General features: G+C 47.8%; 10 protein-coding genes and 1 pseudogene across 11 annotated transcripts; 3 read left to right on the forward strand and 8 right to left on the reverse strand.

Annotated features, from left to right (window-relative positions):
* Nucleotides 1-1,214: 1,214 nt before the first annotated feature.
* Nucleotides 1,215-5,902, reverse strand: LOC112349477 (structural maintenance of chromosomes protein 2-2-like). The gene is made up of 20 exons (XM_024683932.1): nt 5,518-5,902; nt 4,742-5,422; nt 4,538-4,681; nt 4,199-4,489; nt 3,959-4,144; nt 3,743-3,907; nt 3,640-3,699; nt 3,534-3,596; nt 3,399-3,490; nt 3,250-3,346; nt 3,079-3,195; nt 2,806-3,024; nt 2,615-2,755; nt 2,395-2,562; nt 2,157-2,341; nt 2,012-2,105; nt 1,868-1,956; nt 1,587-1,812; nt 1,467-1,541; nt 1,215-1,409 (listed from the first exon to the last, which is right to left on the reverse strand). The coding sequence occupies exons 1-20, from the start codon at nt 5,833-5,835 to the stop codon at nt 1,284-1,286; spliced, it is 3,537 nt and encodes a 1,178-aa protein (XP_024539700.1). The 5' UTR covers nt 5,836-5,902; the 3' UTR covers nt 1,215-1,283.
* Nucleotides 5,903-5,947: 45 nt separating this feature from the next.
* On the reverse strand, nt 5,948-7,270 carry LOC9659589 (transcription factor Pur-alpha 1). Its single transcript, XM_024683933.1, has 5 exons — nt 6,919-7,270; nt 6,808-6,855; nt 6,577-6,726; nt 6,324-6,518; nt 5,948-6,210 (listed from the first exon to the last, which is right to left on the reverse strand). Exons 1-5 carry the CDS (start codon nt 7,165-7,167, stop codon nt 6,061-6,063), a joined length of 792 nt encoding a protein of 263 aa, XP_024539701.1. The 5' UTR covers nt 7,168-7,270; the 3' UTR covers nt 5,948-6,060.
* An 87-nt stretch (nt 7,271-7,357) lies between these two features.
* On the reverse strand, nt 7,358-8,159 carry LOC9660121 (uncharacterized protein At5g65660). Its single transcript, XM_024683934.1, has 2 exons — nt 7,619-8,159; nt 7,358-7,557 (listed from the first exon to the last, which is right to left on the reverse strand). The coding sequence occupies exons 1-2, from the start codon at nt 8,018-8,020 to the stop codon at nt 7,462-7,464; spliced, it is 498 nt and encodes a 165-aa protein (XP_024539702.1). The 5' UTR covers nt 8,021-8,159; the 3' UTR covers nt 7,358-7,461.
* A 149-nt stretch (nt 8,160-8,308) lies between these two features.
* On the reverse strand, nt 8,309-10,153 carry LOC112349472 (pentatricopeptide repeat-containing protein At2g33680-like). The gene has a single exon (XM_024683928.1). The coding sequence runs from the start codon at nt 10,151-10,153 to the stop codon at nt 8,309-8,311; it is 1,845 nt and encodes a 614-aa protein (XP_024539696.1).
* A 192-nt stretch (nt 10,154-10,345) lies between these two features.
* On the forward strand, nt 10,346-12,754 carry LOC9660122 (zinc finger protein CONSTANS-LIKE 14). Its single transcript, XM_002978919.2, has 5 exons — nt 10,346-11,357; nt 11,433-11,714; nt 11,932-12,123; nt 12,173-12,462; nt 12,522-12,754. Exons 1-5 carry the CDS (start codon nt 10,893-10,895, stop codon nt 12,649-12,651), a joined length of 1,359 nt encoding a protein of 452 aa, XP_002978965.1. The 5' UTR covers nt 10,346-10,892; the 3' UTR covers nt 12,652-12,754.
* Nucleotides 12,755-12,917: 163 nt separating this feature from the next.
* On the reverse strand, nt 12,918-14,024 carry LOC112349473 (annotated as a pseudogene).
* A 92-nt stretch (nt 14,025-14,116) lies between these two features.
* Nucleotides 14,117-16,003, forward strand: LOC9659590 (pentatricopeptide repeat-containing protein At4g02750). The gene has a single exon (XM_002978920.2). It carries the CDS (start codon nt 14,257-14,259, stop codon nt 15,970-15,972), a length of 1,716 nt encoding a protein of 571 aa, XP_002978966.2. The 5' UTR covers nt 14,117-14,256; the 3' UTR covers nt 15,973-16,003.
* LOC112349486 (pentatricopeptide repeat-containing protein At2g21090-like) lies at nt 15,982-17,644 on the reverse strand. Its single transcript, XM_024683989.1, has one exon. The coding sequence runs from the start codon at nt 17,624-17,626 to the stop codon at nt 16,004-16,006; it is 1,623 nt and encodes a 540-aa protein (XP_024539757.1). The 5' UTR covers nt 17,627-17,644; the 3' UTR covers nt 15,982-16,003.
* Nucleotides 17,606-20,105, reverse strand: LOC9659591 (formin-binding protein 4). 2 transcript variants are annotated; one of them, XM_024683987.1, is made up of 9 exons: nt 19,961-20,105; nt 19,804-19,905; nt 19,395-19,513; nt 18,841-19,343; nt 18,329-18,792; nt 18,202-18,275; nt 17,954-18,135; nt 17,790-17,901; nt 17,606-17,738 (listed from the first exon to the last, which is right to left on the reverse strand). In XM_024683987.1, the coding sequence occupies exons 1-9, from the start codon at nt 20,034-20,036 to the stop codon at nt 17,655-17,657; spliced, it is 1,716 nt and encodes a 571-aa protein (XP_024539755.1). In that variant the 5' UTR covers nt 20,037-20,105; the 3' UTR covers nt 17,606-17,654. The 2 variants fall into 2 exon arrangements, with proteins under 2 accessions (XP_024539755.1, XP_024539756.1); XM_024683988.1 differs by lacking the exon at nt 19,961-20,105 and having other exon boundaries at nt 19,610-19,901.
* A 142-nt stretch (nt 20,106-20,247) lies between these two features.
* Nucleotides 20,248-21,239, forward strand: LOC9660123 (probable carboxylesterase 8). The gene has a single exon (XM_002978921.2). It carries the CDS (start codon nt 20,248-20,250, stop codon nt 21,232-21,234), a length of 987 nt encoding a protein of 328 aa, XP_002978967.2. The 3' UTR covers nt 21,235-21,239.
* Nucleotides 21,240-21,426: 187 nt separating this feature from the next.
* Nucleotides 21,427-22,297, reverse strand: LOC9659592. Its single transcript, XM_002979042.2, has one exon. The coding sequence runs from the start codon at nt 22,289-22,291 to the stop codon at nt 21,503-21,505; it is 789 nt and encodes a 262-aa protein (XP_002979088.1). The 5' UTR covers nt 22,292-22,297; the 3' UTR covers nt 21,427-21,502.
* Nucleotides 22,298-25,548: the final 3,251 nt, after the last annotated feature.

Genomic DNA, 25,548 nt, shown 5'->3' on the forward strand with positions numbered 1-25,548 from the left:
GATCCTAAAATTCATATATTCTACTCTTATAGCCCCACAGAAAAATGTCCTCTCATTGTTGGATGCCGCTTGTTCTCTTAATGCATCACGTAGGATAGAAAAATAGCCCCACAAAGTAGCACCACCATATTGAATTGTCCGCACCCCACCCTGTGTACACACCAAAGGAATTGCAGTATCAGTTGAAATATGTGGTGTGCTCACAGCAAGAACAATTCTTATTCCGAATCGACTAAAACTATGCGTGAATGACCAGCTTTGGAGATAATATCTTTCCAGGGTAGAAAATGATGAAATATAATTGGTTATAGCATCTAAAAGACTTTCAAATTCAACCCGTGATAGATAATATGCCATGCCCAAATATGATACTTGTGGTAAAACTCTTGGAACTGCCGGGGGTGGGAATGGCTGAGAGAGTGAAAGTTGGAACAAAACTGATACGATCACAAGCATTTCAGTAGTGTAATTCATTCTGTTGTCATTCCTGGGTCAAGAAGTCATGTTTTTTATATCCAAAATTAAATTACCCCAGCTTTGATTTTATCATACTGTCATCGTCCTTTACAATAGCATACTAAATGAGTTTGAATTGACTGCTATTTTGGCTAATAACTATTAGAATTCTTTTGGTAATATAAGTTTTAAAATGTTTTGCTTTTTCTTCTTGTATTTACTAATCCCTCTTTACCAGTCTTAAATGCATTTTGAAATATACATTGAATTAATCTTATACACTCCAATTTTATTTTTATTTCCCCCCTCCTCACAGGTTTTCTAAAGCCCCACTCACGGCATATGCTTGAATGAGTGCATTCATGGGATAGCGTTGTGGTGCTTCATTTTGTGGAACACTTTGCTGGCATTCACCAGACTGCCACACCTGGACTAGACGGTGACAAGGCTGCTAGCAATGTAGAGATTGTCTTCCAAACCATTGTCAATAATACTAGCATGGATTTTCCTTGCCTCGTCTATATCTCTAGAAGACTTGAGCTGTGAAAGGATGGGCACAATACTTCTCACACTTGCATTGCTCGAGTGCTGGAAGGAGGACACTAGCCATGGCTGCATTGCACGAAGAATTATGGAGAGCTCGAATATTATCCACCTTGTGATTCTCCTTAAAATTTGCCATATGGCTGAGTTTTATCCACCTTAGTTGCCATGTCAATAAAACAATACTTCAATTATTTCCACTCTTTCTACAGTCATGGCAAGGATGAACACTAGATTCATGTAACAATCTATAACAAAAAATATTAATGTGATCTTCTAATCTTCTAGGTATATTCGTTCCCACGCGAGTTGCCTGTCCTTGTTACGGTTGACACTCCATCCACGAACTTAGTACGGAAGATAACGTTTGCGTTGTTAAACATCCCCTCTTTCAAAGAGACCACGATGAACTGAGGAACAAAGGAGATAGATGAGAAGTAGAATGTGACTTCAGCACAAGCCAATACCTGGGAGTGAGGAAAGTGTGTCTTTATCATTCGGCCTATGTTCTGGGTGTGACTGAGGTCGAGTGCTGCGTCCACCTGATAGCGAATCTTGTAAAGATGCGATGAGGTTTGCTTCCTTACCTCGTCCAGGATGTAGATCGGAGCTGGTTTATAGAGCAGTAATGCCAGTATGATCGACAGTGCTATGAGGGAGCGCTGGCCTCCGCTTAGTTCCGAGAGGGACTGCTTCCACACCCCTCCAAAACCAACGCGAACCTCGAGGCCATCCAGAAAGCCGCAGCCTTCCGGAGGTTCCAGCTTTGCCATTGATCCCGGCAGCAATGTGGAGAAAATGGATCCGAAATCCCTGGTATTGAAAACAATGAAGCTGGGATGAAGCAAAATGGCTGAAGCTAGCTTACTTGTTCACGTGTTGCCAAGTAACTTTTAGAGTCTCTTTTTTCTTCTCATCAAGCTCCCTGATCACCGCTTCGATTTTCGCTTTATCATCCTGCCAGCAGCCGATGCACGTCACACGGCAAAGAAAAATTTCACGATTGGCTTACCTGAACTTGGCCTTTCTTCCTCAGCAGCTCACTACATTCTTGTTCAGCTTTTTCGAACATTGTCATGACCTTCGTGTTGACTCTTTTGCCGAGGCTACAAAATAGCACCGCTGTCAGTGAGGAAGAAGCTGTGATCTGCGCTTACTTGTTCTGCTCAGCTTTCTTCCTTTCAAGCTCTTCTCGAGCACTTTTAGGATCGCGACTACTAAAGTCGTAGTCTGTGCCTGGCTTGCCAAAAAATTGTTTCTCAGTGTCAATCCATTTATGATCTTTTCGCAGCTTCTGCAATGTATCTGCACTGTTACGTTGATCTGTCTCCATGCGCTTGATCTTGACAAGGGTAACAGGACGTCAACACCTGAAGTACAAGATTTTCTCCCTACCTCATTAGTGGTTCTTTTGATTTCCAAATTGGCTTCAGTTTGACTTTGACGCAGCTGATTCTGTTCTGTGACTAGAGCATTTATCTGAGAATCGCATTCCTTAAGTTTAGCTCTCCCGTGATTGAGCTGTTCTTCCGCGTTCCGATACTCTTCCTCTAGCTCCCTCACCTTAGAGGCAAAAATTAACATCCACTAGGAAATAATAAACCGAAGGTAAAACCTTTGACGCAAGCTTCTCAACACCAGCTTCCAGCTTCTTTATTTGAGTCTCAGACGCGGTCCATTGCTTATGTAGTGCTTGCTTTTCTTGAAGGGCAGCCTCCTTTTCCATAATGAGTCGCTCTTTCAGACCTTCATGGTCCTATAAAACTTGTTTCAGACCAAAGGATAGAGAAAAAAACGATGACAAACCTTGAGCTCCTTAGATGCGGACGTCACTTCGCGCTTTACACTTTTTATCTGGGTATCTAAAGCCTTAAGTCGACCTTCACGACCTCGGCCATGCTCTGAAATTGCCTGCTCAAGGTTTTCTGCGGTACCAAGGCATTCTTTGTGATACTCTTCCTTTTTCTGAGCTTCCTTCTTCAAATTATCCAGTTCTGCTGCAAGAGCAGCTACTGCTTCACTAAGCTGCAGTACAGCACACCAAACTCAGACCACCTGATTGTTGAAAACAAGTTTTACCTTGTGATGCTCGCTTTGTTCTACACGCTTTTCAAATAGTGAAAAGTCATACTGCTTGAGGTCAAGTTGGGACTTCAACTGTTGATATTTCTTGTGGATGGGACTCACTTTGGCAATCTACAATTTACTGATTAACTGGCTGCTTAAGGAGAAGAAGAGATAAGTGCATACCTCGGCATCAACTTCTGCTAACTTATGCCGATGAGTACTTAGTTTTGATTCGGCTTCCGATAAAGCATGGAGCTGCTTTAATAGCTCGCCGCCGCCTCTGCAACATGGGAAAGTTATTAGCAGCTCAGCAATGTACAGTGAGCACGCACTTCCGGGAGCCACCAGTAAGTAAACCACTCGGTTGAAAGATATCACCGTCTAACGTAACAGAAGCAGTCCTTGTATCTTTGTGAAACGCAACCTGCCAGATAACTTTAAAAAGGAACACAAAGTGCGAGACCCACCTGTTTAGCGACGTCCGTAGTCTTGCAGACGAAAGTACCACCAAACACAAATCCCATCGCAGCCTGTGAACAAGAATAAGGCGAATGTGCAATCGGACAAAATTACCTGAAGCTCGCGGTCGTAACCCACAAGCGAAAGCGCTGTTCTACAGTTTTCTGGACCTACCTATAAAACAAAGAATCAACAAATAGTATGCATCAACTGGTACCATGCTGGCCGCCGCATCTTGAACTCTGGATGGTATCGTGCTCGCTTGAATCTTGTTAAGCGGAATGATCGTAACCCTCCGGCGCAATTTACCTTTCTCAAGCAGCAGCTTACCAGTCTGTTCTGTATCCACAACAACGTTATAAAGTTTGCTTCCGGCTGCAACCTGCCATAAATAATTCAAAACATCAGTTAAAGCAGGAATAAGATAACAAACCTCGAGTGCCACCACAGCTGTAGAATCGTCAACTCGTATAAGTCGGGCTACGACACCTTTTACCCGACGGCGATCAAAGTTATTGACGGGATCTTCGAAAGAAAACTCTACACCAACCAGACTGCTCCCAAGATTGCTAACTTCTTGTTTCAGAGTTTCAACCATCTCAAGCTCTTGCTTCCGACTCTGAGAAACAAAACTTACGGCTAAACACGGAAGACAAACAAGTGAGAAAAGTACCTCTTCCAGTCGCTCCATGTGACCATTTTCATAAGTTACACCCTCCAATGTCTTTAAAATCTTGTCGATTTCAGCTTTTCTCGACTGTAGTTCGACTTGCAGCGAAGACGCTTCTTTCGTTTTGGATTCCAGGGCCTTCTTTTTCTCTTTAAGCTCATTGTCGGTGTGCAGGATTTTGGTGCTAACTTGCTTTAACTCTGTGCTAGCCCGCCCAACGGCAGCTTTTGCATCAGCAAGTTGTTCTGCCAGGGACTTCTGATCTCCACCTCCGCCTTTCCCAGCTTGAACACTCTGAAAACACCAATTAAAGTTCAGAAAGCGGTTACCGCATTCCAGTACCTGGTATTCTGTTTCAAGTTCCTCCAGCAATTTTGAAAGGTTGTTTGTTTTTTCTCGAATCCCTGACGACTCGGTGTCTCCTTTTTGAATAGCGTTAACTTTCTGGTCTACAAGGCAGTCCAAATCGGCCATGTTCTTCAAAAGCTGCAAGGCCAGCAAAACACTTCAGGCCAAATTAGAAGAAAAAAAAAAGGTGCTTCGTACCCGCTCTGCTGAGACTCTTTCGGCATCTAGTAGATCTTTCTCGTTTGTAAAAGCCGATGTTTCTTTGACAAGTGAACTTGAAAGCTTGTCAACAACATCAGCCAGACCTTTCATCTCTTGACCAGCTTTCTTTTCCTTCGCAGACGTTAATTCCCGAATAGTGGCCTCCTTATCTTGAATCTGTGCTTCGATAGTGTTTATAGTTTCCTGCAAACCGTCTATCTTGGACTTCAGAGCATCTATCTCGCTGGTTCCCGCATTCTTAATCTTCTCAGCCTCCACGTAACGATACGCAGTGCAAAACCTGTCAAGCCGTTCTATGTCCTCGTTAGCTTTTGCCCACTGCATGTACTGGCACTTCTCCTTTTTGAGCTTGTCCAGTGCCGGAAGAATCTCCTGTTCGAGCATCTGATCAATCTCGTTCACCTTAGTCTGCTTCTTCTCCAAGGTTTTCAGCGCTGCCACTCTTTTCGTCTCGTACATCCGGGTCCCAGCAGCTTCTTCCAGCATCGACAATATCTCATGGGGCTTCATGTTGAGAACTTTGGTGATCCGGCCTTGCATGATCAGAAAATGCGGGTTGTTCACATTGAGCTGGACTGAATGGAAAAGATTCTGGACTCTGCTGGGCTGCGAAACATGACCATTGATAAGATACTTATTTCTTCCACCCACAACCACCTGTAAGCCGACCAAAGAGCCAGTAAGCTCATAAAGAAAAGAAAGAAAATATTCTAAGTAGAAAAATCCCAAAAGAACAAAGCAAGGGGCAATACCTGGCGAGTGACAGTGATCTCACTCATATCTTCAAATCCAATAGGACTTCGGCTACGATCAGAGTTATCAAAAGTGACCGAGACGGTCGCCTTGGTAACACCCGCCTGGCCCTGCTTGTAGACGAGCTCGTTGAGATTACTGGCGCGGACCTGTTCCAGCTTGGTAATCCCCAGCACGAAGCAGATCGAGTCCAGGATGTTGGATTTCCCGGAGCCATTCAAACCGGTGATGGCGTTGAAGCAGGGATCGAAATTTGAGACGAAGGTGCTCGTCGCGTAAGATTTGAAGCCCTCTAGACTGATCTCCTTGACGAACATGGCGGCAACCTAGGCGCTCACCTCTTGCCGCACCGCGCCGCTTCGCTACCCGGCATTCCTTCCCGCCGACTCCTCCTGAGCTAAGAACCCTAAATGTCGAAATGGCGGGAAATTCAAATGGCAAAAGCCAGAAGCTGACACGTGGTCACGATCCGACGGTTACAAAAAACGCGAACAGGGTAAAAAAAGGGTAAAGAAGCAAAAACACTGAATTTTTTTCTTTCTTCACTTTGTGTAGCCGGGGTCCGCGAGAACAGCGCTGGAGACCTGTTGTTCCTGGGCTTTGAGTAATTCCACAAATTCTCCCACGGTTTCATGAAACTGCTCTAGTGCTGATGCTGGAAGAATGATTGCCGATCGATCACCACCAATTACCTGGGAAAAAAAAAAACCTTAGAAAAAAATTCTAGGAAATCAATCGCTCTAGAAAAAAAAACTATGGAGTGAGCTAGCGAGGAGATTAATGAATCGAATTGTGTGAAGTTTACCTCTGAGATTCGAAGGTACTGGCCCCGGGCATTGGAGCCGAGATCAAAGAAGAACTTTTTTTGCTCGGCTCGCAAAACTCTGGCAGTAGAGCTCATCCGACTCGTATCGCTGCTCGGAGGAGCTACGGTCGGGCCGTTCCTTACGGGTCCGTCATAGAATCCAGCGTTGATGGGCGACGACTCTGGAGCTCCAATCTTTGAGGAAAAAGAGGAAGATCAAACTTTGGAACTTGAGAAGAACTTGAGAACTTACTTGACGGTTCTCGATGGAAGACAAGAGCATTTGCGATGCCTCGTGAATTTCCGCTAGAACATGTCGGAATTGGACCCAGCCCTCGTCGGCATCGTTGCCAGAGGGAACGATGATCGTGCTTCGGACCGACGCTGCCGAGACTTCCGAGATCTATCAACATGGAAATTCATTCTCTTGTTCGAGCTCAAGAGTTCAAAGCTCCCCTCGAAAGGAAAAACGCTCATCACTCACCTTGAGAAACCGGCCTCGAGGATTCTCCCCAACATCAAAGTAGAACACCTGCGCAGGATCGATCGATTGATTGTGATGAATCTCTCTTAGGGAAAAGACACTAAAGCAAACCTTGGTATCCATCTGGAGCTCCTTGCTCTCGAACTTATCATCCCCGTTAGAGTAGAGGTTGAAGAGATCCAAAAACCACACAATGCCGCTCTCCGGGACGATAATTGTGGAGCGCGAGGTGGTTGTCTTCTCCGAGATTTTCAGGTATCGGCCGCGCGGATTCTCCTTGAGGTCGAAGTAGAAGAGCTTGTGCTCCACTTGCAAGCTCTTGGACATGAGCTCCACATCGCCTCCGGTGACGCCATCCATCGCAATCCGGGCGCTCGCAGCTCGCTGCCGCGGAGAATCTGCGAGAAGAAGCCTCAATCCGCCTCCATTTTTTCAAAACCGATCGCTCACACGCCCCCAAACCCTACCGCCAGGCAAACCCTAGCTCTTGCGGTTTGTTCGCGGCAACCAAGCAACGAGATCGTGACACGTGTCAGGGCGGCGTCCTGTGTGGCAGTCAAAAGCTCGGCTTGCATTTAAACCTTAGGGCTTTCTTTAGCCTGGACATTAAAGGATCCACGTCATAACTGACAATAGTTATCGTGTAAACTAGCATTAGTTAATAGCTTCGTCTGGGATTCCATGAGGAGAGGGCCACGCGACGTACCTAGGGATTTGATCGCCAGGCATCAACACTGGCAAGATGAGAGACTGTCAATGCAAGAACACACTTGATTAGCTCCTCGAGAACCAGGAAAAAAGTTCTTCCCACCTGTTTGGTGCACTTGGGTGGATCGATTTCGCAGCATCGATCGCCGGCGGCGCCATCAGCAGCGCCCGCGGAGGAACTCGTCGCGGATGAATCCATGGCGGAGCTCCGGTTTGCAGTGAGCCTGCCAGTGTGGCTCCGGATCTTCTCCCAGTGGTAGCAGCAAGAGAAGAGAGTACTCACTCCGAAAACGAGGAAGAGGATGAGCGCTGTGCCCAGAGGGAATCCCAGCGCTGGCCTAGTCGCGGCGGAGCCACTGGCGGCGATCGAAGACGACGCTGGCGGAGGAGCGCTCGATTCCTCCTCTGGAACTCTTCTGTGCGCGTTTCCCAAGTCTTCGAGCATCCCGCGGCTGCCATATCCTTCCTCGAGCAGCGCCATCAAGACTAGAATCCTCGCAGCCATTGGAATCGATATCGTCTCTTCTCCCGCGTCGTCGATCAAATGTGAGAGCTCCCGACATTAGAGTGATCGATCGCAGCGTCTCCCCATTAGGTAGTACCGGGATTTCCATAGCCCAGCGTTAAGAGCCGGATCGAGGGAGAATATACCCATTTTGACTATTTTGCAAAGGATTCACGTCACCAAACATTTGTTTTACCTCTTGTACATATCTACTCTGACGTTGCCTCGAAATCTTTCTTGGTTGTCGCTTCCATTCGTTGCCAGCTGGAATCGAATATTCAATTATAGTTACCCGGAGGTGACACCTTTAGTTACCTGTGTTAAAACCCTGTGGGCGAGCTCCAGGTCACCTTGAACCCGGCAAGAACTCAACAGGCTTTTCCAGGACAGTAACAAACTTCTACCCTTCCAGGGGTTTACATTTACAGTCACCTCCTGGATAAATCTCTCAGCCTCGTCTAGTAACCCCGCCCTTCCAAGCATGTCGACAAGGCAGCTATAGTGTTCCTCCTTTTGGCCCACGCCAAACTCCCCGTACATTTCGGCCATAAAACGCCAGCCCTCCCGTACGCGCCCGCCGTGACTACAAGCTGAGATGATACCGACGAAGGCGATCTCGTCAGGCTGCCAGCCGTCCAATCCCATCCGTTGAAACGCTTCCAATGCTTTTTCCATATGCCCGTTTCGGGCAAATGCGACTACCAGCGCAGTCCACGCGAGGAGGTTTTTGGTGGGAATCGAACAGAACACCTGGAAAGCGTCGCCTACCATGCCGTACTGGCCGTACATGGTGACAAGCCCGGTGGCGACTTTCACATGCTGGAGAAAGCCCGTACGGATGGCCCTGTCGTGGATGGAGCGCCGGAAGAGGGTGGCGCCGGGCCCTCCGATCCGGCAGGCATCGACGGCCAGGATCATCGTGATGGAGTCGAGCTTTACGCCTTCCACGTCCATTTCGCGAAACAAAAGAATGGCCTCGCGTGGGAGATTGCTTTCGACGTAGACGCCGAGAAGGACGTTCCAGCAAGAGGCGGCATTTGCCGTTTTCGTGATCTGCCGGAACAGGCAAGTTGCGTCGTCAAGAGCTCCAGATCTGCCAAAACAATTCACGAGAGAGTTTGCGACCCTCGTGTTTGCAAGATAGCCCGCCTCGCTCGCGACATTGTAGATGGTTCTCAAATCGCGAATCCTTTTGAAGTACGAGCAGCTAAGAACTGCGAGGAAGCTCACGTCGTTTGGATGAAACTCGCCCTCCAAAAGCAGCATCGCAAACACCTCCACTGCTTCTTGGGGCCGATCGTTCAGGGAGAACCCCGAGATCAAGCAGTTGTAAGAACTCAAATCCCTGTTTGAGCAATCAACAACGAGCAAGCGTCTGGAATCGTCTACACGACCATTGGACGCAAATGCCCACGCCATGGCATTCCAGGAAACGGTGCTCTTGTCTTTCAGCTCTTGGAAAACCTTCGTTGCATCATCGAGAGCTCCGAATCGTCCATACATTGTGATCAGGGCATTTGCCACCTTCGTTTCTAGAGCATAACCAGAAGCTCCAGCTCTCGAGTGCATGAGCCTGCCTTTTCGAAAATCGTTTAGCCCCGAGCATGACTCGATAACTGCGAGAAACGTGATCCGATCGGCCCTGACACCGTCGAGATCCATAAGCTGTGACAGTTTAAGAGCGCCTTTGTAATGCCCATGTCGGGCATTTCCAGTTATCAAGACGTTCCAAGCAAACAAGTTGCGCTCTTGCATGCTGTCAAAAACAAGCTTAGCTTGATCAAGTTTTCCAGATTCTGCGTAAGCCATTATCATTGTCGTCTCCGAGACAACGTTCTTTTCAGGCATTGTGTCAAAGACAGACTTTGCCTCATCCAGATGCCCAGACCGGGCATACACTGTTAGAATAATAGTCCACGAGAAAACATTCTTGCTAGCAATTGCATCAAACACCCTCCTAGCCTCATCGATGCCCCCACACCTTCCGTACATCTCAATCATGAGATTTGCCGTAAAAGTTTGGTTCTTGCGATAATTCTCCACAGCGAGCGAGTGGAGCGTCCTGGCCTCGACCAAACTGTTGCAACGGCGAATGCTGGAGACCAGATCTACAGTTTGGTTTGCTGCGGCCATGATGGCTCATCACAAGAACCACCATAGCTTTCTCTTAGATCAGATTTTCCACTCAAGATCCAAAGTACCAAAAATTCAATTCTCCCTTCTTTCAAGGGCAAAATGTCGATTGACACGCTGCAAGAGTGACGTGGCGGGGCCAGCGTAAAATAGGTCCAAAAGCGATTGCTGAGCTGGCAGACTTTTGCGCTTTTTCATTAGGCTTTGGGCTTAAACCCTATCCACACTCTCGTGCTCGCTCGAGGCTGGAATTGGCCGCCTCCACACCGCTCCCAAGCGATCAAGGCGATTAGATCGGCGCTCGCGGCCCTGGATCCTCCTCGCATCATCGAAATGCCGGCGCTGGCGCTGGGAATGGGGGTTGGGCGCTGCTAGGAAATCGGCGACGGAGGTGGGGTTTTAGTCTTAGATGCTGCTTGCAGAGATTTGCGGGGGAGGAATTCGCCTTCCAGATGGACTGCTCGCTTGCCACATATCGTTGCGGCCATCAGCTTGCGAGTTTTCTCTGGTTCCTCTACTCGCCGTCATAGAAACTTAAAAGGTCCTATCCAGGTACTTCACGAGAGAGAATATAGATCAAGTTCTTCTGGTCCACACAGGTTCTTCACGAAGCAAATCAAAATATCTGCGATAAGCCAACTTTACGCAAGTTCTTTAAATGACTTGAAAACGGAGGTTTTCTACACAGGTACAAGAGAGAAGTAGAAATAGTTCTAGAGAAGGAAAAGCGGGGACTTTGATGGAGAGACCTTGCGACTTTTGTGGAGACGAACGAGCCACTGTCTACTGCAAGGCCGATGCTGCGCTCCTGTGCCTCTCGTGTGACCGCAACGTTCACGATGCAAACGCTCTCTCCAGGAGGCACTCGAGAACTCTGGTGTGCGATATGTGCGTCGTCCAGCCTGCTGTGGTTCGCTGTGGAGCGGAAAGCAAGGCCTTTTGCCAGGCCTGCGACGGCAAAAGACACGCAGAGTACCGAGCTATGCACCACAAGAGGCGCGCTATTGTATCCTACACGGGATGTCCTTCGTCGGCGGAGCTTGCTCGGCTATGGTACTGTGATGTGTCCGATGAACCAGGTGGGAATGGAAGTGGAAATGGAAGCGGGAAGGGATCTACGTCTAAATGTCTGGAGACCTTTCAAGGCTGGGTACCGGCATCAAGTCAGTCGCAGCAGCAGCTCCACCACCCTTCAACTCCACAGGTAGCGTTTTGCTTTTCTTTCGAGGCTTTTCAAATGGTTTTTCTGGTTTTTTTTTTGTCTTTCTTTTCTTTCTAGAGCCGGGAGAAGAAGATCTTCCAGCAGCTGATGATCTTGCAAAATCGGCCCCCACAGCAGGGACTCGGGCATCAACAGCGAGAGAAAGCCATCACGCAAGCACAGACTTTGATGCCTCCACCTCCACCGAGGCCTTCGACGAGCAGCAGCAACGGTGTTGCGGAGATCCAGTACCAGACGGCTCAACTTGGCCTCCACAGCCCGTCCTCAAAGCCCGAGAGTGGCGAGATTTTTCCTCAGCAGGGTGAGAACGCCTGGAAGGCAGCGAGTCCAGACCAGCAGGTGCATTAAATTTTCTTGCTACCGTCTCTACTGACCAGGCCTCCAGCCGAATCTCGTCTTAGTTGGTTATCTTGCCAGCATCCAAAAGGTCGACTAACGCTGTCCAGCTGATATTTCTTGTTTCCAGCTTGCTGTTGCTAGAATGCTCGTCATGTCGGGTCCTTTCTCCTTTACTTCTTTGTCGATACTCATAGTCTTATTTTTAATTCCTTTGCAGCTCTGGAACAACGCGCAGGACATGGGAATCGATGATATCTGCAAAGCGCTGACGGCTGACGACGTGAATGTCTTTGACAACTACGAAGATCTTTTCCTCTCGGCCCAGGACGCCGCTGGAACCCCGTTTCAAGACATTGGAATCGCGTGCCCGAGCATGGCTCCGGCCATGAGCTCCAAGAGCATGCAAAACGTAAGTAGTCTCTAGCCTAGAGGAGCTAAAAGAACTAAAACTTTTCCAGGGATGCTCGAGCATGGACACTGCAAACTCTCTCCAGTCGGACGCTTCCGAGTCGGCGTGTAGAGGCCCTTTCCATCCGGCAGCAGCAGCGGGAAACGTCCAGTTCTCTCCGAGGCCGGCTTGCTCCAGTGGAGTGAGCGGAGATAGCAGTGGCACTGAGTACGCGGACTGTGCTTCGGTGTTTTACTCGGCTGGAGAGCTGTGGAGCTCGACTAGCTCCGATCCTGCGGCGGCCTCGGAGGCAAGAGGGAATGCCATGCTCCGGTACAAGGAAAAGAGGAAAACTCGCAAGTACGTTGGTCTTCCGTTTTGTTTCATTTGAGTTTTGTTTCTCACAAGTTTTGTCACAGATACGAGAAACGAATCCGGTATGAATCTCGCAAGACTCGTGCTGATACAAGACGGCGGATAAAAGGCCGCTTTGTGAAAGCCGGGCAAGTCTACGACTATGATCCGCTCTCTACAACGAGAAGCTACTGAAATTCTTTTTGGAACTTCTTATATATGTATTGTAAAATCGTCTAAAGCTTCAAAAATGTTGTATATAATTTGCTGTATAATCCCATACCAACTTATTCAAGTATCCAAGTGCTTAATATCAATAACTCTTTCTTTTTGTTCTTCAGTACTTGCAAAAAAGATATTTTCTGATTAGATTATTAGATTACTATAAACTTATTTTTTCAAGAACGAGTAGCATGGAAAACATGTCTTTTAAAAAAAAAGATAATTTAATAGAGTATTTATTAGGGTTTAAATATAAATATACAAAAGTGAACAAAAGTGCACACTTCTTTCCATTTAGTGGTGAGTAGCAAGTATGGGTGACGGCATCCACTAACTTGGTGTGATGCCAATCCAGGAACGACGGCCTTGAACGCCCTCATTGAGTCACTTGGTTGAAAAGGAGGAACCTGGACTTTCGAAACTTCTCTGTGAATCACCTTGAACTCCTCCTTCACTGAATCCAATGCATCTTGGACCTCATGACAGCTGCGAAAATAGACGGGAAAGTTGAAGGTGTCCAAGCTCTCTTGGCTTATAATCCCCTGCAAATGTGATGGCATAGGAACAAGCATTGGTTTTTGTCAAGATTTTATACCTCTTGAATGAGATCCTTCCACGCTTCTTGGAAACCATTGTGCAGAGGCCATTCAAGATCTCGTGTGGTTCTTATGAGAAATTTGGAGACAAGGAGGCCTCCAGTGACTAGTTCTTGAGCTCGGCACTGGAGAAAGTTCTGGAGGTCCTCCTTAGCTTGCTGAACAACTGCTTGAATTGCTGCTTGGGGCGAGGATTTTGTCTATGTACATGGTGCCTTTGTTCCAAGCTGGTGACTCCTTGTCAGTGATTTCCCCCGGGATCTACACATAGAGGCCATTCACTTACATCAGAACCAACACAAACTTATACCTTTGAGAGGAAATGTAATGCGAAGGTTGTCATTGCAAAGTGGATGGAAGAGCGAGGAAAGAGCCTGAGGTAGAATGATCCAGGAACTCCACTGAAGAAGTATGGAGGTGTGGAACTAGAGAAAAGAGTGTGTTGAAGTCATTGGCAGTGATATCCGAGAAAATGGCTTGGATCTCCAAAGAGGAAGACGAAGACGAAGACGAAGAAGAAGAAGAAAGCTTTAGATCTCGCAGCTCGATTATCTCTCGCGCTACAAAGTCAACGGCATGAATTGCATTGGATCCGTGGGAGCATCCCAAGTCGGCTCCTCTAATCACTTTCAGGGATGGATCAACCAAGAGTGCATTGCTTGCCATAGCTTGCTTGATTTTGGCCTCGCCATCCTTGAAGCCTTGAGCCTGCATAGTTGAATTGTGAGTGTAACCAGTGCCTCGCTCCATAGTTTTTGTAAACCCTATTAATTTCTATGCACTGGAAAAAGAACTAAATTATATGTGTTAGACAAACCAAGATCCAGAGTTTTAAACGTGAATATTTCCGAAAAAAATGTAACGTATACGTAGAAAGAAGTAAGCCCTATAAAAAACAAAAACAAAAATTAGGGATTCCTAAACCATTGATTATCACCATAATCCTCATTAGTTCCTCACTAGTCGTCATCCCCTCTAAACCATGGACACCGTGAGCTCCTACGCCACGCTCCTCCGCCAGTGCTCCACTCCCTCCTCGATCAACCAAGGCCGCCAGCTCCACCGCCAAATCGTCCACGCCGGCCTCGCCACCGATCGCTTCCTCTCCAATCTCCTCCTCCAAATGTATGGCAAATGCGGCGACCTCGACTCCTTGCTCCGCGTCTTCCACTCCATCCCCACCAAGAACGCCTTCTCCTGGAGCATCGCCATCTCGGCCCTGGTCGACCACCGCAATCTCCCCCTGGCGCACGCCCTCTTCGATCAAATGCCCACCAAGGACGAGTTCTCCGCCACCGCGCTGCTAGCCGGCTATGCCGCGGCCGGGGACCTCCCCTCCGCGGAGAAGCTCTTCCTCTCCATGCCCTCCAGGGACACCATCGCCTGGAACTCCATGATCGCCGCCTACGCCCGCCACGGCCGGATGATCCACGCCAAGACCACCTTCGACGCCGCGCCGAGGAGAAACTCGTCCTCCTGGAACGCGATGATCGCCGGGTATGCCCAGAACGGGCACTGCAAGGCCGCGCTCCACCTCTTCCGCGCCATGAACAACGAAGGCCAGCGCTGCGACATGGTCACCTTCGTTGCCGCCATCGATGCCTGCGCCGGCCTCTCGGCGCTCGTCGCTGGGAGATCACTCCACTCCATCGCCGCCGGGGCCGGGCTCGTCGCCCACGTCGAGATCTCCACCGCCATCGTCAACATGTACGCCAAGTGCGGCAATCTCGACGACGCCACCATGGTCTTCTCGAGCATCCGGAACAAGAACTTGATCTCCTGGTCTACCATGATCACGGCCTTCGTCCAAAACGGCCACACCGATCGAGCTCTCGATGCTTTCCTGGCCATGAACGTCGACGGCCTCTTCCCCGACGCTGTCACCTTCAAGAGCATCCTCTCGGCTTGCAGCCATGCCGGCCTCTTCGAGCACGGCTTCTTCCACTTCGACCTCCTCGTCCACGACTTCGGCATCGCTCCCACCATGGACCACTTCAAGTGCATGGTCGATCTTCTCGGGCGATCCGGACGCTTGCTCGAGGCCGAGGAGCTCGTCCAGACCATGCCTTTCGTCCCGGACGATGTAACTTGGAACACTCTCCTCGCCGCCTGCCGCGTCCACAAGAGCGTCGAGAGAGGGAAGCGAGCCGCGGAGATGCTGCTGGAGCTCACCAGCGAGATCCCTGGCTACTACGTGCTGCTGTCCAACATCCATGCCGCGGCTGGAGATCACGCCGAGAAGGCGAAAGTGAGGGACCTGATGGAAGCCCGCGGCGTGAGGAAGAAGCCCGGGTGGAGCACCATCGAGATCAATGATCGCTTCCACGAGTTCACGGCCGGGGAGAAGTTCCAGCACCCCAAGAAGCAGCAGATCCTGGAAGAGCTCAAGCGGCTGAGTGTTCTCATGAAGGAAGCCGGTTACGTGCCAGATACCACCGAGGTGCTCAGGCTCGTGAACGAGGACGAGAAGGAGAGCCTCCTCTTCTTCCACAGCGAGAAGCTCGCCATCACCTGTGGTCTCATCAGCACTCCACCGGGAACGACGCTGAGAGTCGTCAAGAACCTGAGAGTCTGCTCCGACTGCCACTCGGCCACCAAGTTCATTTCCAAGATCACCCGGCGGAAGATCATTGTCCGGGACCTCAACCGCTTCCACCACACCGAGAACGGTGTTTGCTCCTGCGGCGACTACTGGTGAGCGAGCAGGTTCCTCCTCCCCTAAGCTTGAATCATTTCTCCGAGTGGAGATTCGACAGCAGGATGTATGGAGCTCCGTGCTCCGGATCCAGTTCGAAGACGTTCTCCGCTGCTCGAGAACCCTGCCCGGCTCCGCTCGAGCTGTTGCATGCGCTCAGCAGCGTCCTCCACGACAAACCATCCGGCTCAAACGGCATCGTCTCGATCAAGTCCTCGGCCTCTTTCACCTGTCCGGCCCGAGCTAAAGTATCCACCATGCACACGTAGTGCCGATACTCCGGCTCGCAGCCATACTCCTCCCTCATTGAAGTGAACTGCTCCAAGGCCACTCGCAAAAGTCCGGCGTGACTGCACGCTGAGAGGACGCTCATGAGCGTCACCTTGTTGGGCTTGACACCGTTGAGCAGCATATAGTAGTACGTATCCAGTACCATCAGCCACTGACCGTTGTGAGCACAGGCAGCCACCATGGAGCTCCACATTACCATGTCCTTGAGCGGCATTCGATCAAACAGCGACTTTGCTTGGCTCAAGCTCCCGCACTTGCTAAACATGTCCAGCAGCGCAGTCACCACGGTTACGTCCGTTTCCAGATGAGTCCCAACGATGTCATCGTAGATGATCCGGCCGACTTCTATAGCCGAGAGGTTGCCGCAGACGTAGAGAGTGGTGATAAAAGTCACACCGTCGGGGCGCTCGCCTTCGAGGTCCATCAACCGGAACTGGAGAAGGGCCTCCTTGCTATGACCGTTCTGGGCATAAGCTCCCACCATTGCGGACCAGGAAATAAAACTCTTCACCGGCGTCTTGTCAAAAGTAGCCTTTGCTTCCTCGACTTTGGAACTCCTGGCGTAGGCCACCAGGAGAGCTGTCCAAGCTATCACATTCTGCTCCGGCATATCGTCGAATGCCTTCTTCGCATCTTCCCAGCAGCCGCAGCAGCCATACATGTTGACGAGAGCGTTTCCCACTTTCTCTGCTGTGTGAAACCCCATCTCGGCGGCATTTGAATGAACAAGCCGGCCAGCTTCCAGCAAACCGACTGTAGCACAGGCGTCCACAGTGCTCACAAAGGTGCTCTCCGTCGGCTTGACACCTTCCTGTCTCATCCTCCTGTACATCACTAGAGCCTCGTCGCAATGCCCGTTCTGGGCATAGCCGGCTATCATAGCGTTCCAAGGCACGGCAGTCCGGACTGGCATCTCGTCGAACAGCTTCCTGGCTTCCTGGAGATAACCATTCTGGGCATAGTTCGAAACCATAGCCGTCCACGAAACCACGTTCTTCTCCGTCATCGCGTCAAAAATCTTCCTTGCTTCCTGGAGATATCCGTTCTCGGCATAAGCTGCCACCATGATGGTCCACGAGAAGACGTTGGGTTCCTGGATCCTGTCAAATGCCTTCTTCGCCTCTGCCACACTCCCACACCTCCCGTACATCTGGACCACCAGATTTCCCAGAAACGTTTCCTGATCAAAGCCGCGGTTGATGATGTAGTCGTGAAGTGAACGCCCCTTCAACAAGGCCCGCTCGTGAGTGTAGTGCCGAAAGAGAGATACCACCGTGTTGAAGGCTAGTTGTCTCCCGGCAAAAAGAACGCTCTTGTCTCCGTCACCTCCGACCGCGTCATGAACGCTACAGCAGACGTTCGCCATTCCTCTCGAGCGTTTAAAACAAAACTGTTCACGCGACTGGCCTATCCCATGTCGTTTCAGATGTTTCTAAGTTTCCGTAATAGACATCACCAGATTTTTCATCGTAGAATGCCTGATATATGCAATATCAGTACATAGCCTATATCAAAACACTCAATCGTACCTTCCACCCCGGTGCAAGACCTTTCGAAAGCACGTCCAGATTTGGATGCTTCTTGCTTGTTGAAGAAACTTTTGATTGACCTTCTTTCCTTGCTCGCTTCACCCTATCCCTCCTGGAAGTGTGTTCATCATCAGGCAAAGGCAGTAAGTGGACGTCAGACTTACCAGTCTATTGGTCCTAGAGGTTGAAAATTGACGTTGTCCAAAGCTTGTCCACTTGCAATCTGCTCCCTGCGCCAATCATCAATCTCTCTTTGCCTCTTTCTTTCTATTGCCTCGTGATCATATAGTTCTTTCTCGCCATCTTCATCATCACTTTCATGCAACTCTTGCTTCGCAGCCATCCACTGCAGAAAAGACACAACCAAAAATTTACTTAGAACCCAATCAGAATGAGAAAAACAAAACACTACCTTGTTTACAAGGGATGACATTTTGCTTGTTTTACTCACGAGAACTGGCGCATTTCCCTTCTTCATTCGCGTAGCTGCACACATGCTAGCGTCAGAACCACACATCTGACATAAAGACACGAAATACCTTTACTTGCTTTTTTAGCAGCGGCTGCCGCTGCTTCCACAAGTGCCGCACTGCTCGCAGATGTAGACGTCTCCATTTCTCCGCGGGGTGGAACCGCGTCTCTGTTGGTTGTTAGATCAGAAAGAGGTTCTTGCGCTGGCGGCGGGGGAATAATTTCTGGCTCGGGAGGTGGCGGAGGAGCAGAGTCTTCATCAGGTGGCGGCACAGCCTGCTGGATCATTTCAGGTTCCTCAATATCCATATCGACCTCCATATCAACATCTTCGTCTTCAGCTCTCACACCAGCCTCTTGCTCTTGCTGCTCGGCTACAAGCAACGACTCAATTCGTCGTATATGAGCTTCTGTATTTGTCCACATGAGACCGTCAGTCATTCCTTGCGCCATGAGCAGCCGGCAATCGGATAGCCGTATCTCTGCTTCGACAGCCAGCCGTATGCGATTTGGTAATGTCACCAAAGCGTCCCTGCGGAAACACTGTCAGCTCAAAACGACCAATGCATTATTTGCTCACCCGCAAAGACCTTTCAAGCGTTCGCAAATTGTCTCTCCGAGTTGTACGAGGGCAGCTGATCCAAGCCGCGTATCAGCGTCGTCTGAAGTCCCGACTAATCCAGAATAGTTCACATCACAGATGGCCGGAGCGTAAGTGGCTTGCAATCCCGGGTAAGACTCTGAAGGTAAAGGTGCCACGCCTACAGCAGCCTCTACAGAACCGTCGTGCTTGTTCCAAGTTGTTTCCCCAGTCACCACATTCCAATAGTAATACTCCCCACTTTCCTCGTGAAGAACAGCTCTCCAGTCGCATTTCTCCGATTCATTCTCTGCGAGCACTTTCTCGACAACGTCCCCGATCATGGAGGCCAGAGACGGACGACTTGTTCTTTCCACAACCGATCTGATCTCCGCAGCTTCTGTTGTTGGCTCAACAACTTGTTTCGCTTCCGGTTCCGAAGTCTCGGACGGATTCGCGTCTAGCAATCCGCTTGTCTCAAGCTCGGCAATAAAATCAGCCACCTGATTCACAGAGCAACCACTCAGCGGCTAGAAATACAAAGTAGATTCTACCTCTGCATCCATTTTCTTTTCATCGATATTTCCAGAAGAGGTTTTCTCCTCCGACTCCACCTTCCCATCATCGTCGGCATCGTACTGGCCCAACAACGATAACGAATTCTCTGGAGCACCTGGAGCACCAAGAACTCGTAAGAACGCTTGAAAAACGCCAGAGGGACTTCTTCCAGATATCCACAGCAAGACTAAACTGCGAGAATCATACGAACCGCAAAGGCCATTTGCTGACGAGCCGCTACCATCTTTCTTCGCTGCTGGTTCTGAGTAGTAGACCTCACAAACGAAAAGAAGAAGTGACCAGCCTTGTGCTTCTGGACGCTTATAGAGTTTTCAAGCAACCGAGCGAGGCCCAGCACACAGTTCCAAAGCGGTCGGCCATCAAAAGCATGCCCGAGTAACCCACCTGAGTTGGATGGTGGTGAAGCAGCGGCAGTAGTAGTGTCCCCATCGTTTCTAGATCTATCGGCAATCTCTTCTCCCGCTTTGGAATCGGCGGCCGCATTCTCTGAAAAGAATAAAAACTTCTCTCGATCGATGCAAAGATTGCGAGGTAATCTTACCTTGCGGCTCGGAATCTGTGAGATCGAGCTTCACCCGGCGACTAGTTCCCTGCCTGCGCTCTCGCCTCCGTCCCATGGCGCGATTGGAACCCTAACCTTCGATGAAGGAGAAGGAAAAAATGGAAGGTTTAAGAAAGCGTCGCCTGAGAGATTCGAACACTCGCGGGGAAACCCCATGAGGCACACGCCTTAACCACTCGGCCAAAGCGACATTAACAATGTGGAATCTTTTGGACGGATATTCAACGCTCCGTGTTTTAAATTCTTCGTCCACTGCATGGGCGGCGATGGCCAATTGCGAGCTGCTGGGCGATTTTGGAGGCATCCAGCTCTTCAGCGATGGCAGAATCGTCAGGCCCCAGTGGCCCGATCCCGATTGCCCTGCCGATCCGAGCTTCGAGAAGGGCGAATTTGGATGCAAGGACGTGATCCTGGACGAAGGAACGGGAATGTGGGCTCGAATCTTCGCTCCCAAATCGGCTACAGTGATCGACGATGCTAGCCCCACCGGTAAGCGCGCGCTACTCGTCTACTTCCATGCCGGTGGATTCGCCGCCACCTCTCCTGCTTCGATGCGATCCCACGGTATTTGCAGTGGTATCTCCCAGAAGATGGGGATGATCGTCGTCTCCGTCGCCTACAGGCTCGCGCCGGAGCACCGCCTCCCCGTGGCATTCGACGATTCTTTCGCGTCTCTTCAGTGGCTTCAGTCCCAGGCCCAGCAATCGCCCATGGATCGCGACCCGTGGCTCAAGAACGCGGATTTCTCCCGGATCTTCCTCATGGGCAACAGCTCCGGAGGGACAATCGTCCACTACATGGTTGCCCGATCGATCCGCAGGGACCTCTCGCCGCTGGGGATCAAAGGGCTGGTTTCAGTGGCTCCATTCTTTGGCGGCGAGGAGAGATCCAAGTCCGAGATCCAGTCGCTGGTCCAGCCCGACCTTCTCACACTCGCGCATTGCGATACTCTTTGGCGATTTTGTCTCCCCGACGGTGCCAACCGCGACCATGGTTACTGCAGAGTTCCGAGGGCTGAGGAGATCGCCAAGATCGATCCAATGCCGCCATTGCTGGTGGTGGTGGGAGCTGGAGACGTGCTCTACAGCCGCGTGGTGGAGTACTACGAAGAGCTCCGGAAAGCTGGGAAGGATGCAAAGCTTGTCGAATATCCAGATCGAGGCCATTTCGTGCTGTTTCCAGAGGTCGAGGGAGAAATGGAGTACTCGTACGGAGAGATGATTCAGTTCATGAACAAGTGCTCCAGCCTTTGACTTAATTAATCCAGGTTTTCTCCAAATAATCATGTTTAAACTCTTATTTTTGGTAGGGTTGCCTTAACAGTTCCATTTAGTATTATTTATTAATCCATTTGATCAATAATTATAATTATTAATTAGAATATATTAGGAAGCGTTTTAAAAAATCTATAAATTATAATAATTTAAATAAATAACAACTGTAAATGGTTCCACCCAAAGGCATTTGTTTTTCATTTATAATATGAGAAGAAAAATAATATCATTGTTTCAAAAACATTGATCACATGAAAAGCTCGTAGGTAGAAATACCTCGCTTTCCCACACTAGCTTTCGATGCCTGCGCAAATCCCAGAGTTCTAGCGCCCGGCAAGTAGCTCGTAAGATCTTGCAAGCTCTTCCCCAGGCAAGAAACATCACGCTCCGGCCACGACACGAGCAATCTCGCGCGCAGAGATTTCATCTGGCAGTAGCTCAGCACCGCGGCCGCCGGCCCATCGATCAAGCTCCCCGACGGCAAGAACGGGGGGATTCGCTGCTCTCTCTTCTCGGCTCTCATCGCGTCGGTCTCGAGAGTGAAGAGCATCGGATCGTCCACCGAGAGCCTGGACCGGAAATTCTCAGCCTGGAGGAGCTCCATCGCGAGAATCGCCTCCGGATTCACGGCCGCGAAGAGAACCCTGACCCACTCGTGGTATTTCTCGGGCGGGATCCGGTACTGGACGAGCGCCGCCACGATCGAGCAATCCCCGTCCAGAGCGTAGAGGCAGCAACAGTGATCCTCCGGCGATGGAGCAGCGATCGAGTTGCCGGCCATGGAGATTCCCGGCAGCACAATCGATGCGAGGAGCTTCTTGCCTGGGATGTGGTGGAGGAGGGTGCACGACGGCCGCGAGAAGCCGAGGAGGAGGAGCTCCGGGCGGAGGATTTTCGCCTCGTCGTTCCTCCATGCCACGAATGGCGCCGGAGTGGGGATTACCTGAGAGGGATCGTCGCTGAGAAGCTCCAGGTCTTCCGGATCGAAGCGAGACGGCGGCGGGAGCTCCGTGAGAGGATCGCTGTGCGTTGCCATTGAGGCTAAAACCCTAAAAATATTTTTAGGGTTCTTGTATGGTATATTCACTCATTTGAAAACCGGCTACATTTAACGTTCTTACATCAAAGTCTTTGCGGAGTCTTGAGATCTAGAACAAGTTGAAAATTCAAAGTCATATAATTGAAAGTTCTAGTTTTTCTCCAATTCTCTCTCTTTTTTCCTATCAGAGACAAAACTGTCCTGCCCTGGATTTTCTTGACACGGCAGTGTTCTTCCTTTTTTCTATTATTTTTCTGCTATTTCTCCAAGAACACCTTGGGCTCTAGCTTGGATCTGCAAACATTGATCACAAGATCTCCCAGTTATTTCTCAAGGTAAGTAGTGCTCCAGCTCCAAACACTATGGGCATCTGGGAAGAAGATTTTTCATCGGATTCGCCAGAATCAAGCAGCAGAGTGAGCTGCGCGACATCTAATGATCAATTCCGAAGATTGGAATGCACGTATTCCCCAAGATGCCTTCCACCATGGCTCAGCCGAGGAATCCAACGTCTCTTCACTAGAAAGCTCGTGTTTCCCACTTCCAGCCCATCCGAGAAGAAGAAGCAGCAGCAAATCGGTCACTCCACTGCTCTAAACTTCCACAGCATACCCGAAGAGCTCGTAGAGCTGGAGCCATCTTCGCCGTCAGTGAGTTGCATTGGCCATGTCAGTGCTGGAAGAGGAAAACATGGCAGGATTATTCGCGAGAATAATCACTTCTTCCGGAGACCAGGGAGGATTCTTTGCATGGGAGGCAGAAACTCAATCAGACTAGAGAAGACTGGATCCGAGCTTCTCTCGCCGCAAGCGCCAACGTCTCGAGCTCCTGCCTCGGTCTTACCCAAAAATGGAGAAATTGCAAAAGAAACTGGAGATAGGAAAGTTTCCAAGTTGGGGATTGATTGCGAGGAACCCCAGCGAATGAACGACTGTGGCACGCAAAGCAGCTGTTCTTCCTCAAGTGACAACTTGAGCCCGAGGCTTGAAGTTTGTCTATGGAAAAGGAGGTGCGTTCCTCCACCACAGCTGCTTAATCTCGAGCCATTGCATCCTATACCTTGCATTGTTAATCTCCCATAACAAACTCGATAGCTAGTGTTAGTCAAGATTTTGTATCAAGGTTTTAGAAACTGAATTTGCACCTTGAATCACTTTGTGCTTTTAGTAATTTGAACATTTTTAAAAAACATTTATAATAAATAATGTTTTCTTTGTATTTGTGTTTTATTTGTAAATAAAGAACCTGTATTGATACTAAGAAAAAAAAATTCTATCAAGTAGACATTAAAGTCAATCATTTTTACTATAATTCATTTAAATAATATTAAAAACTCAATCAGATATCTATAAATGTATTTTATTCATTTTTAATTTTTATATATGTTTTTCTTTGTCCTTATCTCATATAAGCTTAATTGAGATAATGTGTGTTAGAACATTATAAATTAAGCATTAGGGAAACTAATTTAAAATGTTACTCATAACATATTATTTATATATAAAATTCTTAGAATTATATAAATTTTTTATGAAATAAGTTCTTTAAGGAGTTATTTAATTTTTAAGTATAATTTTAATTTAATTAAATCATTATAGAAAATAATAAAATAAAATAAAATTATAAAAAATAAAATTATTAAATAACATAGCATTTCTTCTTTTTAGTAATACAAAAACTCTTTAATTTATTTGAAGGGGTTCATCTTTTTAAATTTTGATGATCACAATCAATTCAATAGTAAAATTATTAAGATTTAAGTTCTTGAAACTATCAAGATTTAATAGTAAAATTATATTATGATTCAAAGTTATAAATTTTTAAAATTTTAAGTATGTTATATCTTTTTCTCAATATATGTTAAATTAATTCAAATTATGCTACCTCAAAAGCAAGGATTAAAATAAAAACTCTATGCAATAGAAAGGCAATATCTACAATATAAAGTACATTACCATGCTATCATAAGTTACATTTCAATTTAAAAAAATTTAAAACTATTGCAGTGAGGAATGATAAATTACATTTCTGAAGTGCCACTATAAAGAAAAAAAATTAAATTTTCATAAATATAGATAGGAAATTTTCCTTTTAAAACCAAAAAAACGTATCCTAAAGGTCATAGTTTTTGTTTCTCTTCAAAAATGTAAAAACTTTATTTAATTTCTAAGTATAAAATTTATTTAATAATAATATTATAAAAATTAATAACTATGGTATTGTAGTATAATAAATAACAATGTGTGGACAAAGTGTTAAACACCAAAATTTTATAAAAAATATACACTATATCAAAGAGTAGCAAAATTGTAAATTAAATTTTTTGTTAAAGGTAAAGATTTCTTTTATTCTCACAATTAATTTCTTTTTTTATTTTGTTAAAACTTAATTATAAATACAAAACGTTTTCACTTTGAAAACTAAAATAACATCTTATGACAAGAATATTTTTTTGTTTTCAAAGATATATAAAAAATTAAATGAGGTTTATTATTGTTTTTCATTATTTAAATAATTATTATGATTTTAAAAATTTGTAAGTCAACAGAAAATTTATTTTTCCACTAGGTTACAAAATTTACATAAGATTAATTATTTATTACTAAATAATCATATAGTAAACAAATACCAGCCAGATTCAAGACTCACAATAAGATAAACAGCATCAACACCATCATCCAATCATAATTCCACATAGCATCCACCATGTATACTGCTTGTCGAAGTTCAAAAACTAACTCTCCCAAAGTGAAGCGCACAGGACTGAATCGTCTCACCAAACTTGCGATGTTACTAACTCGGGACACATTAGGAATGACTGAAGGAGATACGGCGAGTCTAAGCTCTTCAAACTTCCAGTGGCTCCAACCGATCGAGTGCGCATGAAAGGAGGCGAGCGAAGTTACCTTACATGCTTTGGTGCGTCTCTTCACTTCCTGCAAAACAGTCCAAAGTTGGTATAACGAAACACTCGCACAATGGCGATAAGATCGGTGTGACAGTAAAACGTCTCTCACCTGCATTTCCTTGCAGACACGCTCGGTCGTGTCAGCCGAAACCCATTGACAGGGATGCTCCAGTTTCGGATGGCTTTCTTTTCACCTGTAAGTTCCACAAACCATATTAATAACAGTCTCTCTTGGTGGAAAGAAGAAGAAAACATGCACCGTCGCTTTCCGCAAGGAACCGGCTTGTACTGGGCCTTCGAAGTGCTTCCTTAGGCTCTCGCGTCAGTTGTCTTGGAGTTCAAGTTC

The sequence above is a fragment of the Selaginella moellendorffii genome, unplaced genomic scaffold, assembly GCF_000143415.4.
Source record: "Selaginella moellendorffii unplaced genomic scaffold, v1.0 SELMOscaffold_39, whole genome shotgun sequence".
Classification (NCBI taxonomy): domain Eukaryota; kingdom Viridiplantae; phylum Streptophyta; class Lycopodiopsida; order Selaginellales; family Selaginellaceae; genus Selaginella; species Selaginella moellendorffii.

Coding starts and splice junctions, on each gene's coding strand:
- LOC112349477 (XM_024683932.1), bottom strand. CDS start 5,835: ATGTTCGTCAAGGAGATCAGTCTAGAGGGCTTCAAATCTTACGCGACG. Junction 3,908..3,958: donor CAGCTGTGGTGGCACTCGAG/GTTTGTTATCTT, acceptor TATTTATGGCAG/GTTGCAGCCGGAAGCAAACT. Junction 2,756..2,805: donor CCGCATCTAAGGAGCTCAAG/GTTTGTCATCGT, acceptor CAAGTTTTATAG/GACCATGAAGGTCTGAAAGA.
- LOC9659589 (XM_024683933.1), bottom strand. CDS start 7,167: ATGGATGGCGTCACCGGAGGCGATGTGGAGCTCATGTCCAAGAGCTTG. Junction 6,856..6,918: donor AGCTCCAGATGGATACCAAG/GTTTGCTTTAGT, acceptor GATCCTGCGCAG/GTGTTCTACTTTGATGTTGG. Junction 6,211..6,323: donor AGTACCTTCGAATCTCAGAG/GTAAACTTCACA, acceptor TTTTTTTCCCAG/GTAATTGGTGGTGATCGATC.
- LOC9660121 (XM_024683934.1), bottom strand. CDS start 8,020: ATGGCTGCGAGGATTCTAGTCTTGATGGCGCTGCTCGAGGAAGGATAT. Junction 7,558..7,618: donor CACCCAAGTGCACCAAACAG/GTGGGAAGAACT, acceptor TTGCATTGACAG/TCTCTCATCTTGCCAGTGTT.
- LOC112349472 (XM_024683928.1), bottom strand. CDS start 10,153: ATGGCCGCAGCAAACCAAACTGTAGATCTGGTCTCCAGCATTCGCCGT.
- LOC9660122 (XM_002978919.2), top strand. CDS start 10,893: ATGGAGAGACCTTGCGACTTTTGTGGAGACGAACGAGCCACTGTCTAC. Junction 11,715..11,931: donor CAGCGAGTCCAGACCAGCAG/GTGCATTAAATT, acceptor ATTCCTTTGCAG/CTCTGGAACAACGCGCAGGA. Junction 12,463..12,521: donor GAAAAGAGGAAAACTCGCAA/GTACGTTGGTCT, acceptor GTTTTGTCACAG/ATACGAGAAACGAATCCGGT.
- LOC9659590 (XM_002978920.2), top strand. CDS start 14,257: ATGGACACCGTGAGCTCCTACGCCACGCTCCTCCGCCAGTGCTCCACT.
- LOC112349486 (XM_024683989.1), bottom strand. CDS start 17,626: ATGGCGAACGTCTGCTGTAGCGTTCATGACGCGGTCGGAGGTGACGGA.
- LOC9659591 (XM_024683987.1), bottom strand. CDS start 20,036: ATGGGACGGAGGCGAGAGCGCAGGCAGGGAACTAGTCGCCGGGTGAAG. Junction 19,344..19,394: donor AAAAGAAAATGGATGCAGAG/GTAGAATCTACT, acceptor TCTGTGAATCAG/GTGGCTGATTTTATTGCCGA. Junction 18,276..18,328: donor TGCTAAAAAAGCAAGTAAAG/GTATTTCGTGTC, acceptor GCATGTGTGCAG/CTACGCGAATGAAGAAGGGA.
- LOC9660123 (XM_002978921.2), top strand. CDS start 20,248: ATGGCCAATTGCGAGCTGCTGGGCGATTTTGGAGGCATCCAGCTCTTC.
- LOC9659592 (XM_002979042.2), bottom strand. CDS start 22,291: ATGGCAACGCACAGCGATCCTCTCACGGAGCTCCCGCCGCCGTCTCGC.